Here is a 16,966-nt window from a genome sequence, read left to right as displayed (position 1 = left end):
AGGCTATTCACGCATACGTGGGGCTCTATCAGCATGATTTTGCTGATAGAGCCCCTTTAATAGCAAATACCATATAGTCCAACATCTATATCCAAATGATGACCTCACAGTAAATCTACAATAATGGTACCATTTCCTGGCAAACCCTGTATTGTAGCTCTATGGTGTTCTGACCTGTTCATTAATCTACTTTCCAGTTAATGTAGTCATTTGTAATTGCCAAGCAAGATACAATGTCTTAAAATTATGATTCACAAATACTATTGATATGCCGGGGAATTCCATGCCATGCGACTCTTGCGGCAAAGTTGTGTTCACAGACTAAACACAAGGAATAAAATGATTTCTGTGTCATAATGATTTTTTACTTAAATGATGCAATTGAAGCAGCAGAACAAACTGGAATTCGTCCAAAGATTTTGCTTCAAGCTGTGGAAAATACCTGAAAATCGATACACAATGACTGGTACAGCTGCAGTATTATTAGGTTCGGAAATCATCACTACTTATTTGTACGTCACAAGCCATTCATTTGGCCAACTCGTATACCCCAAACTCCATGTAACTTAAAATAATGTGCGTAATAACTTATACAATGGGTGCATCAAGTGAGGTGCAGCATCCGGTTGTTATCCTGTTGGGGTATAAGGAATCTGTAAGAAGGAAATAAAATCTGTTTGCAGCCTATGGCCCAGATTTACCAACAGTTACACAGTATAACGCTAGATAGGCCATGAAAATGTATCCGATTTATCTAAATCTAGCCTAAATTTATTCCACATTTGATTTACTTTGAGCCAGAAATTTATTACAAAATTTTAGTGCCGTTTTGGAGCATCTAAGTTGAGAATACACAGCCACATTTCTAGAAAGTTGAAAAATTTTAACCCCAGCTAGATGCGGCAAAAATTTTCCACATTGTGCCAAAGATACACCATATTTATTTTGATGTCTAGTTGTAACCAAAATAGTTAATCGAGGCCTGTATCTTACAATCTAGTATGTTCCCTCAGCTATAAACCTTAGAAATGGCCCTTTTGGGGGATATTGCATTCATCGTATACTAACGCTTTCCTATCCATAGTCTTTTATAGATTGTAGAATCAGACTGCTGGTCACATGTATCAATATCAGGACAAATCTAGCAGAGATTTCAGAGTGAAAGTCAATGAAATAGCCTGATAAGAAGAGGAAGAAGTTTGTTTTTTTTCTTATTAGATTTATTACAAATTTATTCTTATCTGTACTATTGATTTATGCAAAGTTTGTTGAAATCATACTGACCATTTAAGGAATCAATGCGTCAACCTGGATTACAGAAAACATCCCAAAAAAGGATCAACCCTCTCATAGAGATTCTATTAACAATTAAAAGCAATTCAGACAGTAAAACATTAGTGCAACTTCATAATGTCTATCTAGGCCATAATATTCTGAATAAAATGAGGGTGGTCGAGCCCCTTAACACCATCACATACTTCTACCTCAACACCTATCTCTAGGCCAAAATACATTGTAACAATACGGGAATAGCTGTTATGTATATATTGCATTTAATGATCCATTTGTATATTTACTAGTGCAGGATACAAGCTGTGCATATATTTTACATGTTACTAAAATATATTTTTAAATTTAAAGGAGAGTCATTGACAAATGGAGGACTAACCCCACACAGTCCAGTCAAGCGGAAATTAGACTTGGAAAAAGACTGCGTATTTGATAAAAGATTGAGGTACAGCGTCCGTCAGAATGAAAGTAACTGCCGATTCCGGGACATAGTCGTCAGAAAGGAAGATGGCTTCACACACATCCTTCTGTCGAGTCAGACATCGGACAATAATTCCTTGACACCTGATGTAAGGAGTGCATGAATCCTTTGTGATTAATTAAATGTTACTATCTTTTTAATGGGGCTAGTTTGGCATAGTCTATGTTGGGATATTAAAACTTTTTGTATCATTTTAGTGAGTTTTGTGTTTTAAACATTGATAAGATATCAACTGTATTTGATGGGTGAAGGCCCGAATCCTGAGACCATCTTCCTTATGATAATGAGTAAATTGGAAGACACTATACTGTGGATGAATGTCTTCATTTTAGATACACTTACGATCTTTAAAAACAACTGTTTAAACTGAGTTGTTCCTCCAAGTAGCGATGTCATATCCATTGAGATGTAAATATGGCAATCCGTTTTAGCACAGCCCTGTGACTTTAGCTCTTCTGATCTGATGACCCTCTTTTGATTTGGCCAGTTGAAGTTTTATGTGTCCTGCTAGAATAATGAGAAATGAGCAGTGCTCAAGTACAAGATGGCTTCAGTCTATGGCTGTAACAGGTTACTGCTGTTACCAGTTACATTCCCATGTCACAACAACCTTCACAGGACAAGGTAGTACAGATATCCTATTAATATTATAAATGTGAAAGTTTGTGAGTTTGGATGTTTGTGAGTTTGTGTGTTCGGATGTTTGTTAGTCAATCACGCAAAACCCGCTCGACCGATTTGGCTAAAATTTTCCACAAACATAGTTAATACACCCCATTGCGCAATAGGCTACTTTTCGTCACAATAGCGCACATACGTTTTTCCCAGGACCCCCACAAAACCCAAACTCACATCACTATCTCTGCAATCTCACACACTTTGGACCATAGCAAGCCACAAAATTCATATTGCCCTCTGCAGCCTCGCCCCTAACACCACACAATCACATATACATATACTTCACCACTTTGCCCCTCACCTTACCGATACTCCAGGAGGCTACCTCTTTAACGCTCCGGAGCAGCCATGTTTGCCAACCCCCACCGCTCTGACAATCCGCGACACCGCCCACCCATGTCAATAACCCTAGGCGGTCTAATAAATGCAAAAAAAAAGTTTTAAAAAAAAATTAAAAAAAAAAAAAAAAAAGGATTAAAAATTCAAATCACCCCCCTTTCCCTAGAACACATATAAAAGTAGTTAAAAACTGTGAAACACATACATGTTAGGTATCCCCGCGTCCAAAATCGCCCGCTCTACAAACCTATACAAATATTTTTCCTGTTCGGTAAACGCCGTAGCGGGAAAAATGGTCAAAAGTGCCAAACCGCTGTTTTTTCACTGTTTTGATTCTGATAAAAATTTGAATAAAAAGTGATCAAAGCAATAACATTTCCTGAAGATGGTAGAACTACAAAGTACACCTGTTCCCGCAAAAAAAGACGCCATATACATCCCCGTACATGCACGTATAAAAAAGTTACGGCTGTCGGAATATGGCGACTTTTCAAAAAAAAATTTTTTAACACAGTTTTGGATTTGTTTTAAGGGGTCAAAATGTAACTAAAACCATATAAATTTGGTATCCCCGGAATCGTAACGAAACACAGAATACAGGGGACATGTCATTTTGGTTGCACACTGAACGCCGTAAAACCAAAGCCCGTAACAAAGTCGCAGAAATGCATTTTTTTCTTCAAATCCACCCCATTCTGAATTTTTTCCCTGCTTCCCAGTACATTATATAAAATAATTAATTGTGGCATCATGAAGAAACATTTGTCCCGCAAAAATTAAGACCTCATATGGCTCTGGGAGCGGAGAAATAAAAAAGTTATGGGGTTTAGAAGGAGGGGCGTCAAAAACGAAAATCAAAAAATGCCATCGGCGGGAAAGGGTTAACTTCAAATACCTCTGTCCCAAAGTCACTATGTAAAGTTTCTCACAACACCGTATAGCAGCTCAAATACAAATTACCTTCAACACAAAAGTCTCACGTATTCTCTGAATTACAGCAACAACAATATACAAACTTACATTTCATATCCCATACCTTATACACAGTACGAAAGCCTTACCCATGCCTGTATATACCCACTGCTACAATCACTGCAGACGAAGTCGTGGGTACCAGCTAGTTAGTAATAATTTATAATGATATTGATGCATCTCTGGTCACAGCTGGTGCAGGGACTCTTTCAGCAATGAAGAGTCCCTGCACTATGAACTATGAAGGGTTACTGAGGGTCATTCACATTAAAAAAAAAAACATAGGCCGCAGTACAGTCCACAATGGCAAAGGGACAAAAATGAGGGCCTTCCCACCCTGCTCATGGTATGCTATTGCTGTTGGTTGTTATTGGCTGTTTATGAGCAAGTAGCCAAAGCCTATCATTACCAGGGTGGGAAGTCCCATCATTTTTGTTCCTTCTCTGCCTGATAATAGCAGCCTGCAGCTGCCCCAGTGTACAACCATCACATCAGAAGGTGGGGTACTGGCTTCTTCCTGGCTATTCCTTGTACCTCTGATGGCAGTAATTGCTGAGGTAAAAATGGGGAGTGTTAAATAGCAAAAATGGGCAACTCTAAGCTTCCCTTAGTACTGGATGCTGTGCATTACTAAGATGATAGTAAGCAGCACTTTAGCAAGGACACTAAAGTGGTAATAAAGTATTAAAAAAGTACAAACTCTTATAATTAAATAAAAACTCCCCATCCCTCTTTGATCATTTTATGTTTATAAAAAAACTAGACTAGGCAACCTAGTCTCTGAAGTCATCTGAATATTTCCAAAAATTCATAGCAAAACCAGTTCAAAACAAACTGATGCGCTCATCCATGCTATATCTTTATGCCTGTTTGTTGAAGGAGTTCTCCACTTTCTTATATTGATCTGCAAGAGTCTGACAGAAACTGTAGTGGTAACTTTGTCTTTGGGGCAGCACTTCAGTATCTAAAGCCACTGCTTAAGTTGTTATGGCACGTGAGCAATGTGGCTCCCGCTATATAAACATTACCAGAAGCCACGCTGTTACAGAGCAGATGGGGACCCCGGCACCCAAGAACCTCAAACATCTAATATTATTGGCCTAACCTAAGAATAGACCATTAGTATTAGAAAATGAAAACCCCTTTAAACCACTAGAAATCACATTATTTTAAACAGTCTTACAAGCAGGGAGCCCTGAAAGACTATGTTAAATCCATTGTAGTACAGGCAGGATAACAAAGCACAAGAGTCTTTTTTTCTCAATTTTAAGCTGTGTGAGACTATACAGTCCAGTCTTATAGTTGACTTTAACTGAGTGATCTTGCCAGAACTGTATTCTTCGCGAATCAGACTTGCAGAAGTCTGCTTGAATAGAGAAGGGGGCAGAGGCCTCTGGGCGGAAAAGCCCAGCCCAAAAATTGCCAGTAAATCACTTGATATTCTAGCAGTGGCCATGAGTTAGATGTCCACCATCTCTCACAAAAAGGGCAATAGTAGGCCAAACTATGTATATGACATGTCCTCACATAAAAAACAAAAAAACTTTGCAAGTCTTCAGTAGGTGATACCTTTTTTAATGGCTAACTCATAATGATGACAGAATATGACGTTTCGAAGCTTCCTCTGAGCTTCTTCTTCAGATATAACTAAAAACACATATGTCCTCACATGACATAATCCTCTATGTACTTTGACTTTTAACTTCTCGCAGTAGACTTGAGCCTCTAAAGCCCTGCCAAACTCCTGCATGACAAAGGGATTTTCTTTGAACCACTGTTAAGTTCTGCCCCCGAATACCTTGCACTGGTCGTAACACAGTGTAGCAGTATAACATGGACTGTTCCTTTAATTCAAAATGAATAAACTTCGTATTCCATTAGGTATAATTAATCCCTTTGCCTAAATGTTAAAGGAGGATTTGTATCACTAGGAATGCAAATGATCACATTCTCCAAAGTATCTTCATCTTGATTTATAGGACAGTGTTTAACAACACAACCAAATCCAAAAGCGTTACCAGTCTCAAAAGCTAACACAAATGCCTGGAATATTGTAATATAGAGCAGAGTTACTTTGGGTTTAAAGGGAGCTGCACACATGGGATGAAAACCGACTGAATGAAATGGGGGAATTGGTCTAAATACATGAAAGTTCTGTATAAAAGACAAGTGAGGTTTCCATGACAACAAGCACTCTTGGGATTTTTCACGATCCTTAACAACCACTGTCGTGATCACACAAGGAGCGTGGTATTTGTAAAGCAATCTGTCAGCAGCTCCTCTCTTGTATTGCTCTGCAAATGGAATTAGCGTGTCATCGACATGGCATCGTAGAGTAAAATAACTTCATCCTACTTTATCATTCCCCGCCATTGAACCAGCAAAAGCATATGTACTATAGAGGCAACCCATGAAGTCGATGTGATTGGGTTATTCCAGAATGATGGAGTCGTGATTTTAATGGGTATTGAGAGACTGCACAGGGATGTGGTTTCTACAGATGCTGAATTGCTAACAATTTTATAGAGATGAGCGAACAGCCGATCCGAACAGCACACACCCATAGAAATGAATGGAAGCACCTGTGACGCTGACTTTGCCGGCGGCCGGCCGGCGTCACAGGTGCTTCCATTCATTTCTATGGGTGCGTGCTGATCGAATCGGCTGATCCGAACAGTGTTCGCTCATCTCTACGGTAACAAACAAGATTTGGACAGTAGTACCAGGAAATCTCTTCTTTCTATGTTGTGGGGCCCCAGAATTTTTGTACATGCCAGTGAATATACAGTAAAAATGTTGATGTTGTCAAATATCCCAGTACTGATTTGCCAGGAAATTACTCGATGCAACAGCAGCGACCATGAACTGTGTTTCTGCCATCTTTCACAGAGAGGCCCATAGCAGGCAACTCCATGTATGTGACATAACTTAATACGCCGATTCTGCTCATTGGCCCATATCTCACAGCGCTGTAGTCTTGAGGTGCACGTGGTAACATTCAACTTTTTTGTCTTCAGATTATGAAAGAGGTCCGACGGGCTTTGTGCAATGCTTCATCCGATGACAGTAAGCTCCTGCTACTCAGCGCTGTTGGGAGCGTTTTCTGCAGTGGTCTAGATTATTCCTACCTTATTGGGAAGTTATCTACAGACAGGAGAAAAGAGAGTTCAAGAATTGCAGAAGCTATAAGGTATTCAAAGGTTGTCTGTTCTATCCCAAGACATCTGGTCATTAATCCTGTAGCCAAGCTCTGAGTGTTTTTATGTCTTAAAGGTGTGGCAGTGCCATAGATTCAATATGTTTCATGAAAAACTGGTTAAAACCTAGTATCTCCAAAATTACAATTGTAACGGGTTGTCACCGAACTTTTCAAAGCTCTTGGAAGGGAAATCCACTTAGATATGTCATATTGTATCAAAGCTATCACAACTGGTTTAGTAACCAGCTACTAATCAGACTGAACAGCATGTTGTAAATGCAGCATCCCCAAAAAGGTGCCCCATTAATGAGCTGTACGTGAAGTTGACATTTGTTGTCTTATTTTTTTATTTTTATTGAAAGTTTTTCATAACAAAACACACAGTAAATCAACAATATGCTATCAAATATGTCGTCTTATTTCTAGAACCAATGATGGTTTCTTATGTTTCCTCAGGGATTTTGTGAAAGCATTTATCCAGTTCAAGAAACCAATTGTTGTGGCTATCAACGGCCCAGCCCTTGGCCTAGGGGCATCTATTTTGCCACTATGTGATATAGTATGGGCAAGTGAGAAAGCGTGGTTCCAGACTCCATACGCTACTATCCGCCTGACTCCAGCTGGTTGCTCCTCGTATACCTTTCCTCAGATACTTGGTGTTGCTCTGGTGAGTTCCTTATAACTCGGATATTATTCTTTTCCTTACAAGTCAGTGGAAATAATGGAATGTTTCTTTTACATATATAATAAGTAACACATTTATTTAAAGCTTAATATTAATTAGTTCATTCCTTTTTTAGCTCATTTTTTATCATTGTGACCAGGTACTATCATGGTTGTTCACACAATTCTATTTTATCATCTATTTATCTTGGTATCTGTTATTTTTTTTCTTCATGTAAAGACTATGATTCCTTGGTCTAAAATTATAGGAATACAAAAACAACATTTAATACAAATTAAGATACTACATATCTTTATATGTAATGGGTTTGTGCCATGGAAATAGATAATTCAATATTCTCTCCCGATATGTCATGTATATTGCGCTCATGAAATGTTTGTCCTATAGGCCAATGAGATGCTGTTTTGTGGAAGAAAGCTGACCGCACAAGAGGCTTGTAGCAGAGGGCTGGTGTCCCAGGTCTTCTGGCCTACAACATTCAGTCAGGAGGTTATGCTCAGAGTAAAAGAAATGGCTGCCTGCAGTGCTGTGGTAAGAGAGTTTGCACAGTAGATGAAACTTGCCCAAATCCAACAATTTCAGTAACAATGGTCCACTATCTTATGTGTGCCTAGGTATCTATGTATGGATTTCAACTTGCCTAATCCATTCTTCCATTGGGAGATATGCTGCTGCGAAGGGTCTGACAGTAGCTTCTTCCCACTAAAAATACTTGAATACTTGGGGGTATTTAGGTTAAAGTGTTCTTATCATTTTGTACCTTTGTCTGATCTGAGAACTAGAGATGCAGGGAGTATGCTGAGTGGTGACTATATAGGTACAATAAGGCTATGCTTCTAGTGTTTCTGATATTGCACAGAAAAATACTACAGTGCGTGTCTCTTGGGATTTGGCCAGATATGACCACTTCATAGCGAAGTCCAAAGCCCCATATGGAGGTTAAAGATTGAAAACTAAGACATTTAGACTAGTTAGGTGACACAATGGGTCCACAACCCACTGGCACAACAGGAAAAGTGGACCACAAAAAAATCTACCTCACTACTACAAATATTTAATACAACAGGGGTCCTCAAACTTTTCAAACAGGGGGCCAGTTCACTGTCCCTCAAACCACTGGAGGGCCAAAATATAGTTTAAAATAAATTTAAGATTATAGGCTCCTCAGTACGCCCCCCCCCCCACAGTATTATATACCGCTCAGTCGTCGTCGTCCCCCACACTGTATTATACACTCCTCAGTACCCCCCCACACACACACACACTGTATTATATACTCCTCAGTACCCCCCACACACACACACACTGTATTATATGCTCCTCAGTACGCCCCCCCCCCCCCCACAGTATTATATACCGCTCAGTCGTCGTCGTCCCCCACACTGTATTATACACTCCTCAGTACCCCCCCACACACACCCACACACACATATGTAACCCCCTCACAGGAGTTACTAATGGTTATTTGGCCATAGAAGTGCCTTACATGTTATGATGGATTGTATATGTTGCCATGTTTATTCTGTATTCATTTGTGTAATGTTGTTAAGCTATTGTTCTCTGGTATCACTTGTCCTAGTGAGCTGTGGTCTCCATAGCAACACACACTATAGTGAGTGGATCTGTAGCTGGGACAGGAAATAGTCATAGCAGAGAGAGGAAGTAGTATTCTGTAAGAGCCAGGGAAGGAGAAGCAAGGAGAAGTGTGGAGAGGCCATCTTGTGTTTCAGACGCTGTGTTGTGAGGATTGCCACAGCAGCAGCAGGGCAGAGAAGCTGTGTGACAGCGCCCCCATCACTATCAGTAAGAGGACAGGATTATATCAGGCTAATGCTAGGTTCACACCTGCGTTCAGGGTCTCCGTTCTGAGCTTTCCGTCTTCTGCATGCCAGAAATCGGAAAGCTCAGACCGGGTCCGGCCGTGAGCGTTTTCTGCTCTCCGCCGCGAAACCGGATTTTTTTATCCGGACACAGAGTACTGCATGTCCGACTCTGTGTCCGGATTATAAAACCCGGTTTCGCGGCGGAGAGCATAAAACGTTCACTGCCGCGCACGGCCGGACAGCTTTCTCACCCATTCAAATGAATGGGTGAGAGAGACTCCTGCAGGTTTCCGTCTCCTGCCTCTGTTTTAGGCAGGAAACGGAAACCTGAATTACGGAGTTCACAACGCTGATGTGAACGAGCCCTAAGCAGAGCTATAACCCTGGCAGCCTGCACCTACCTCTACAAGGTAACTGAACTCCTGCAGAAGTTCCAGAAACTGGATCTGCAGCCATCTTAGACTCTCTGCTAATACATGGGAAGGTGTCATCCAGCTACAAGCCACTGTGCCACAGCTCACTGCTACAGGACAAGTGAACCAGCAGATGCCTATTACAATAAAGCAGTGAGCACTTCTACTGATCCTGGCCTGGACATTGCCTTCCTTGTAGCTAAGCCCTGGGCAAATGCTCTTTGTTGGAGTAGAGCACTGGCACCCACATCACCATCTCCAGTCCAGGGACCAGCGGGTGTCTCAATACTCCAACTGGCGTCACATCTAACTGACTCTGCCTATTACCCTGTGCACCTCTCCTGGGAGTTCTGGTGCCTATAAGGTCACCGTGACAGTCAGCCTCCTGCACGGTTCTCCCGGGGTGGTCGCACATACACTGTATTATATACTCCATGAAGAGCGCTGCTGCGCGTCCTTCTCCTCCAGATTGCAGGAGCAATGACGTCATCGCGCCTGCATCGGGGCAGAGGTCACTCTCTGCAGTCAGTGTAGGCCGCGCAACCGCATTTTCATTTGCACATACAACTGAAAGCAGTGATCAGCTCATTATCAGGAAATCGGATTCCCCGTTAGTGAGCGATCCAGGCAACAGCGCGCGGGCCGGATAAATGGCCTCAGCGGGCCGTAGTTTGAGGACCCTCGTAATACAAGTTAAAACCTCAAGTTGGTGCAATATACAGTTCTGTTTAAATTGTAATATCAAATATAAAAATATTGATGATCCTGAAGCCATTATCAATAAAATTTACCCTGGAATCGCCATATATTCTGTTCTGGTTCAGTGTTAGTATAGAGTCTGCTTAGGCAATTTACATTATGGGAAGTGGTGGTTCTGCATCATACACTTTGCAGTGCTCAATAAAAATAAATGTCCCAATGAAGTATAGAAACAAAGCCAAGATATTCTAAATGTTTCTGATGACAAACTTGTTGACAGTTTTCAATAGCAACCAACAGACATATGAATAGATTACATAGAAACATAGAAGATTGACCGCAGGAAGGGCCACATGGTCCATCTAGTCTGCCCTTTTATCTTGGGATGGACGTGTCTTTATACCAGACATGCTTACAGTCACTTACTGTAGATTTCTCAACTACATATGTTGGAAGTTTGTTTCTCATTTCAGCTATTCTTCCAGTGAAATAATACTTCCTGACATTGCTTCAGATCCCCCCCCCCAACTACTGCAACACAGGCCGCAACTCAAAATCACTACAATATCAGTAATGTAGCGTGCTTACAAATGGATTGACTTTTGTATAACATGCAAAAGTATCAGGTATTTGATCTATTCTTATCACAACTGTGGATGACTATATCAGCTGTTTCCATATCTTATAGAAGTGAAAAGTTCTGCACTATTAGCTGGCTTATAGGCGTTTGCATGCGTTCTGAATGATATGGACAGTTGAAGTATTTTCACTTGTGCCCATCAGTAGTATATTGTCACCAAGTATAAAACGGACAACCATATTTTATATAAAAATGGAGCGCCTCTTTGTTTTTCAGGTATTAGAGGAATCCAAATGTCTAGTGAGAAGCTTTCTCAAATCTGTACTGGAGGACGTGAACGAACGAGAGTGTCAGATGTTGAAACAGCTCTGGAGCTCTCCCAAAGGCCTGGACTCTTTATTCAGCTATTTACAGGACAAAATCTATGAAGTCTGACTCCAAGCATAGTCAGACCAGAGAAAGGGTTTTGTTCCCACTTCCGTCTTCGCGCCTGCGGTAACCTTGAATGAGGTTTGGGACACTATTGTGAAGGTGCCCAGAATTATGCAATGAGGTATTCCACGGAATCTGTCCTACTGCTTCCACGTAATTTTTTTTTTTTTTTGTTAAGTCACATTAAGTGGTATAGGATATCGAAACCATATACAATGTACTCAATAATGAAACTTCCATCTCTACAAAAAAAAAACGTAACATTCCATCTGCCACAAAGCACCTTCTTTTCAGCAGAATTTCTTACTGTGACCGTCTTTTCACTTAAAATACAATGACAAACATCCGCAAACATAGTTGAAGTAATAATGTGAGAATTGCACTTTGTATCTATTTTTTTAATTATTTTCTTCCTCGTACTTAGGTATTGGATGATTTGTGTATATAGTTGGTTCTGCTGTTTGGGTTTTGTTTTCCTGTTTGGTCATGTAACCAGATAATTTATTGAATTTTTTTGCTTTCAATGGGTAGATATGAAATATTACTTTGATACCGTAATTACTTTATTACAGTTCTGCCCACCTCTTTAATAGTAATAATAATATTAATGATAATAATGCAGTACGTATTGACATATGTTGTACCACCAAAAACAGGACTGAAAAGGAGACCTGTTACATGAAGTGACATGGACACCTTTTACATGTTTAGTAAAGAGGAAATATGTTTTTGTATTTATTTAAGAGAACACCGCCCAAAACATAAAGGATTTATGTTTAGGTACAATAAGGGACTGATGTACCGGTCTGTGGGTCTGTATTTTTAACAAGGTCCAAGGCCTCCTTTTGCTCTCTGTTCTTCTGAAGGTACCTATAGACCAATTTCTCAACTATGGTTCTTTAGCTATGTGAGATTACAACTCCCAGTGCACTAGAAGTTGTAGTTTGTCAACAGAAAGAGTTAAAAGTAGGAGACAACTGCCATAAAAAAAAAAGTATCTGCAAGGAAATATTATAGCCAGAAAGACAGAAAAGCACACCCTATAGTTGTGCAGGCAAACAGAAGAAAACTGTTGTACCTACGTCCATGGTACTTGCTTGCCATGGTGGTATCTGTTAATGCAAACTGATACTGATACAGGTTAAAGAAGATGAAGACATCCCCAGGTGAAAAAATACATTGCATTACTATACAAGGTCTACATGATGATCAAGTTTACATCTTTTTGGTCCAGTACCAGCATCTGGTTTCGTAAGCCATAGTTGGCTGTCATAAGATCCAACCAGTTTGGCAACAGTCTGCATCTCTCTACTGGCAACCGAAAATTGCCTCAAGTGACAGACTGGTGTAAACAGAGATGGACTGTGATGACTTTTTGCAGCCATTCACCATTGTTTCCCAAAAATAGGATTGTCTGCCTGCCCTCCCATCTCTTGTCTGTATGTACAGTGCAGTCTTCTGCATTGTCCCTATGGACTTCTCTTCCCGTGTGAGAGGACTATATGATGGACCACTACACACATCACCACTGACCTGAAATGAGCAAGGAGTAGTATTTTAGTGAGGCCAGGGCGCAATATGGCGTAAATGTCATGGTTTGCCTGCGGTGGAAACGCAGCAGAAAAAAATGCGGTGTTTTACAGTTCCTGTAAAGTGGATGGGATTCTAGCAAATCCTATCCCCACATTGCAGGAAAATATGCACATCAGAAATGCTGAGTTTTTCCAAAACCATGGTTTTGGAAATTTCAGCATGTCAATTATACCTACAGAAACACCAGCTATTTCCCTATAGGAAAACACTGCGGACATTCTGTGAAAAGCGCTGCGAGAAAAACAGTGATGCATTGCCGCCGCGGTTTTCCCTGCAGCACTTTTTTGCTGTGGGTTACTACATGGAGCCTTAGCGTCAAAGAGTTTAAAGAAGGGTGGGTTCACATCTGCGCCCCGATCTCCGTTTTGCAGGTTTCCGTTTCCTGCCTGAAACTGGCCTGAAGACAGAAACCTGCAGTCATTTTTCAAACCCATTTTGAATGGGTTTGGAAAGTGTCCGGCTATGAGAGCCTTTGAGCGTTATGTGCTCTCCACGGCGAAGCCGTTTTTTTTTTTTTTTTAACCGGACACAAAGTCGGACATGCAGGATTTTTTGTCCGGTTTAAAAAAAAAACTGTTTCGCCACAGAGAGCACAAAACGCTCACAGGCGCTCGCGGCCGGACACTGTCTGACAGGTTTCTGTCTTCTGTCGGCAGAAGACGGAAACCTGAAAATGGAGATCGGGCGCAGGTGTGAACCCACCCTTAGTGGTTACCTGCCAATAAGTTATTTAGAAAAGTCTTAGTTAAAAAATTATGAAGGGATCCTACTCTCCCCACCAGTCCCCCACTGCTCTTATTCTAACACTTCTCGGCTCTACTCCAGATTCTGTCTCCCGTTTACTGCTGTTTCCCGTGATTGGCTAAGTGGTTGTTTCCTGGTGCCAAGAGTGAGCAGACAGTAGAATGGGGGGGTCAATGAGTTGAGTGTGACTTTAAGCCTGTACTACATATCTGCAGTAAACAACCTGGTCTACTTTATTTATGTTCTGCAAAGGTATATCCATATCTATAAGGAAATATAGCAACAAAGTATTTTAATGTGTATACTATTGACTACAAGGACATACCCGTGCAAGATACATCCATTAAAGACCACACTGTCTACAGTGGCTACAAGGGCTGAAAAGGACTTAGAGGTTTACACAAATTACTTTTACGGTGTATCCACTGGTTATTCCATGAAAGTCTGATCCGAGGGAATCCTAATGCTGAGATGCAAGTGAAGTCTTTTTATTGCCAGGAAAGAAACATGGGCGTGAGTGCAAGTTTGTTTTTTTTTTCGTTTTTTTCCTTTTATTTATTATATTTGTATTTTTACAAAGTTTATGAACAGATCTAATGGGATTTGATAATTCTTGAAATGATTGTTATTGCTGGTTTTTTTTTCTCTACTGCACTGGTCTGTGTTCATCTTATTGAATAAGCCATTTCACCTGTACTTGAGGTTATAACTAATCCTTAAAAGATGACATCAGACAGCTCTACCTGAAGCCTTTGGCAAATCTGAAAACCTCCTAAAGATTTGTAAGGCAGGCTATTAATGATGCAAGAGGGTAAAACTTTATTTTTGGTAGATGATATTTGATAACGTGCCCCTTTAAATAGTAGTTAATATGGCCTATTGAGTTATAAAGACCGGTCACATCTACAAGGCTTTCCAAGGTGCCATTCAGGGGTCTGGACAATAACCCTAAATATGCCCCTATGTGAGAGATCTGGGCCTTTCCCATAGGATCTATATTCCTGTGGCTCTGAGTGCTCAAATTATGAAAAGTCCTTTTTTAAGGAGTCAAAAGAGCAGGGCACAATTCTTCTAGCTCCCTGACTGGCACTTGGATAGAATATTTAACTGAGTATAACTTTACCCACTAGTTCAACAATCATACAAATGCCCCTTACCGAAAAGGAACCTTCTTTGATTCTTATTTGCAAGACAAAGCAAACAATGTAGAATTTTTCTTTGTTACTGAACCATTACAGGTTTGTATTACTGGATTCTGTAGGTATAATTTAGCATGGACAGCAGCTGGATGGGCAGGGGGCGATTCAATAAGATGCTGGTAGGTTATCTGGAGCAATGTTGTCTACAGTGCATCTTATATTTACTGTAGGGTGCAAGGTTGGTCCAAGATAAATTCAGTTCCTTCCACATCAGTGAATAGACCCAGAGAATTCCATGAAAAAATTCCAACTGCTGCTTCTAGATTATCTTCTTCCACCAATGGTTGCAGGGTGTTGGTTTTCTGTTGTTTTTCACCCAACATGTAGGATGAAGCTGAAAATGTGAGTCATTGTAGAAGGCTATGCTGTCCCAGCCAATGGTGGTCCAAGTCCAATATTGTCATGCAAATTGAAGCCTTATTTTCCAATGCACCTTGACCATCCATCTGTTTGGGAGCCCCATACGCAGTAAGGTTTACTGAACTGTTGTTTTAAACATATGTCTGTCTGGTAGCCCCCTGGTTCATTTATATTGTAGCATGTGGGTCCTTGCACACCTGTGTAGCCAATGTTTACCCCTGACATCACTGGCACCTGGTTCTCCACAGTTCCTATGTCTGGCATTCCCAATGGTGACATTTGCCCGCTCACAACATACTTCGAAGACAGCAGCACACTAAAAAAACTGAAAACTTTGCCGTTTCAGAAATACCATCACTCCCGGCCTGACAATCAATAATAATTTTTGCAACTCTGATACCCATGACAAGAACAGTGATATCTGCAACATGCCGAAAGTAGGAAGTGGTCATAATAATGTGACTCGACTCTGTACTTTGTGTATAACATTCTATAGTGTCACATATTCCAATGGCCGCATTTCCAAGAATATTTGCCAAAGTCACAAGATGGCTGCCTCCATTGTCTTGGGTATTAGTTAATATGTTGATGGTATCTACTATCAGGTTATAGCCCTTTTCGTCCATGATAAAATACTCTGATTTCCCTTTTTAACATGTAAAATAAATCCTAGAGATGCAGCCTGAGCAGAGTTTACATTGAGAGGTCTCATGGTACAAGATAGTGTCTTGTCTTCAATATATAGACCATTGTGATGCAATGAAGAAATTCTCTAGTTTTTTGTGAGAAGCAATCAAGCTAGAATTTATTTAGAAATAGACCTCACAATATAATTTTGTAGTACTGTATTTTTGTAGTGTCTTGCCTAAAAAAAAATAAAAAAAAAAAATGCATCTATTCCTTAGGTTTATTCTGCTCTGTTGTGCTAGTATGTACTGATCATGTCAGGAATGTATATTTAGCTGCCTTTACAATAGATATAACTTGTCCTTTTCATTCTACAAATATAGGTTTAACAGAAGGTTTTATCCATGAGTGGTTCTATTGTACAATGATCCTTCATCCGGACTGAATGGGCTTTCTACCTTAAAGCGAATCTCTATCACAATGCTGTTTTTAGGATTAATGTTCTATGCTGATTTGATTTCTTACTATATCATTATAGTAACAATATTTTTCTGAGACAGGTTCATAGCACTCTGTAGAGATGAAGGGGTTTTGTAGCATGCAAAAATCTTTTTAAAACAGATGCAAAATGGGTTAAAGGCACAAAAAAGCAATACTAACCTCAGCGACCCCGCACCGCATACCCAAGCTAACTTTAGTCTGTTCTTCTCGCCCCATCTTGACTCACAATAAAAGCTTACTCAGCCTATCACTGGCAACATCAATGGCCCACCTCAACCAGTGATTGGCGCAGGTGGTATGTTTGTGTGTTGAGACAGGCTAAGAACCTAGAGCCCCGTGTAATTATCAGAA

The 16,966-nt window shown here is 40.4% G+C and overlaps 1 protein-coding gene across 1 annotated transcript in view; it reads left to right on the top strand.

Annotated features, from left to right (window-relative positions):
• Window positions 1–12,379, top strand: part of CDYL2 (chromodomain Y like 2) — a 74,958-nt gene extending 62,579 nt beyond the window's left edge. Inside the window, exons 3-7 of the mRNA XM_075281915.1 lie at window positions 1,642–1,859; window positions 6,778–6,950; window positions 7,416–7,626; window positions 8,032–8,175; window positions 11,436–12,379. Of these exons, the coding sequence (XP_075138016.1) occupies window positions 1,642–1,859; window positions 6,778–6,950; window positions 7,416–7,626; window positions 8,032–8,175; window positions 11,436–11,594 (905 nt within the window). The 3' untranslated portion in view covers window positions 11,595–12,379. The remainder of the gene's footprint in view (window positions 1–1,641; window positions 1,860–6,777; window positions 6,951–7,415; window positions 7,627–8,031; window positions 8,176–11,435) is intronic.
• Window positions 12,380–16,966: the final 4,587 nt, after the last annotated feature.

Source organism: Leptodactylus fuscus, chromosome 7, assembly GCF_031893055.1.
Source record: "Leptodactylus fuscus isolate aLepFus1 chromosome 7, aLepFus1.hap2, whole genome shotgun sequence".
Taxonomy (NCBI): domain Eukaryota; kingdom Metazoa; phylum Chordata; class Amphibia; order Anura; family Leptodactylidae; genus Leptodactylus; species Leptodactylus fuscus.
Note: the sequence above shows the minus strand (reverse complement) of the source record. Positions and strands in the feature narration are given on the sequence as shown.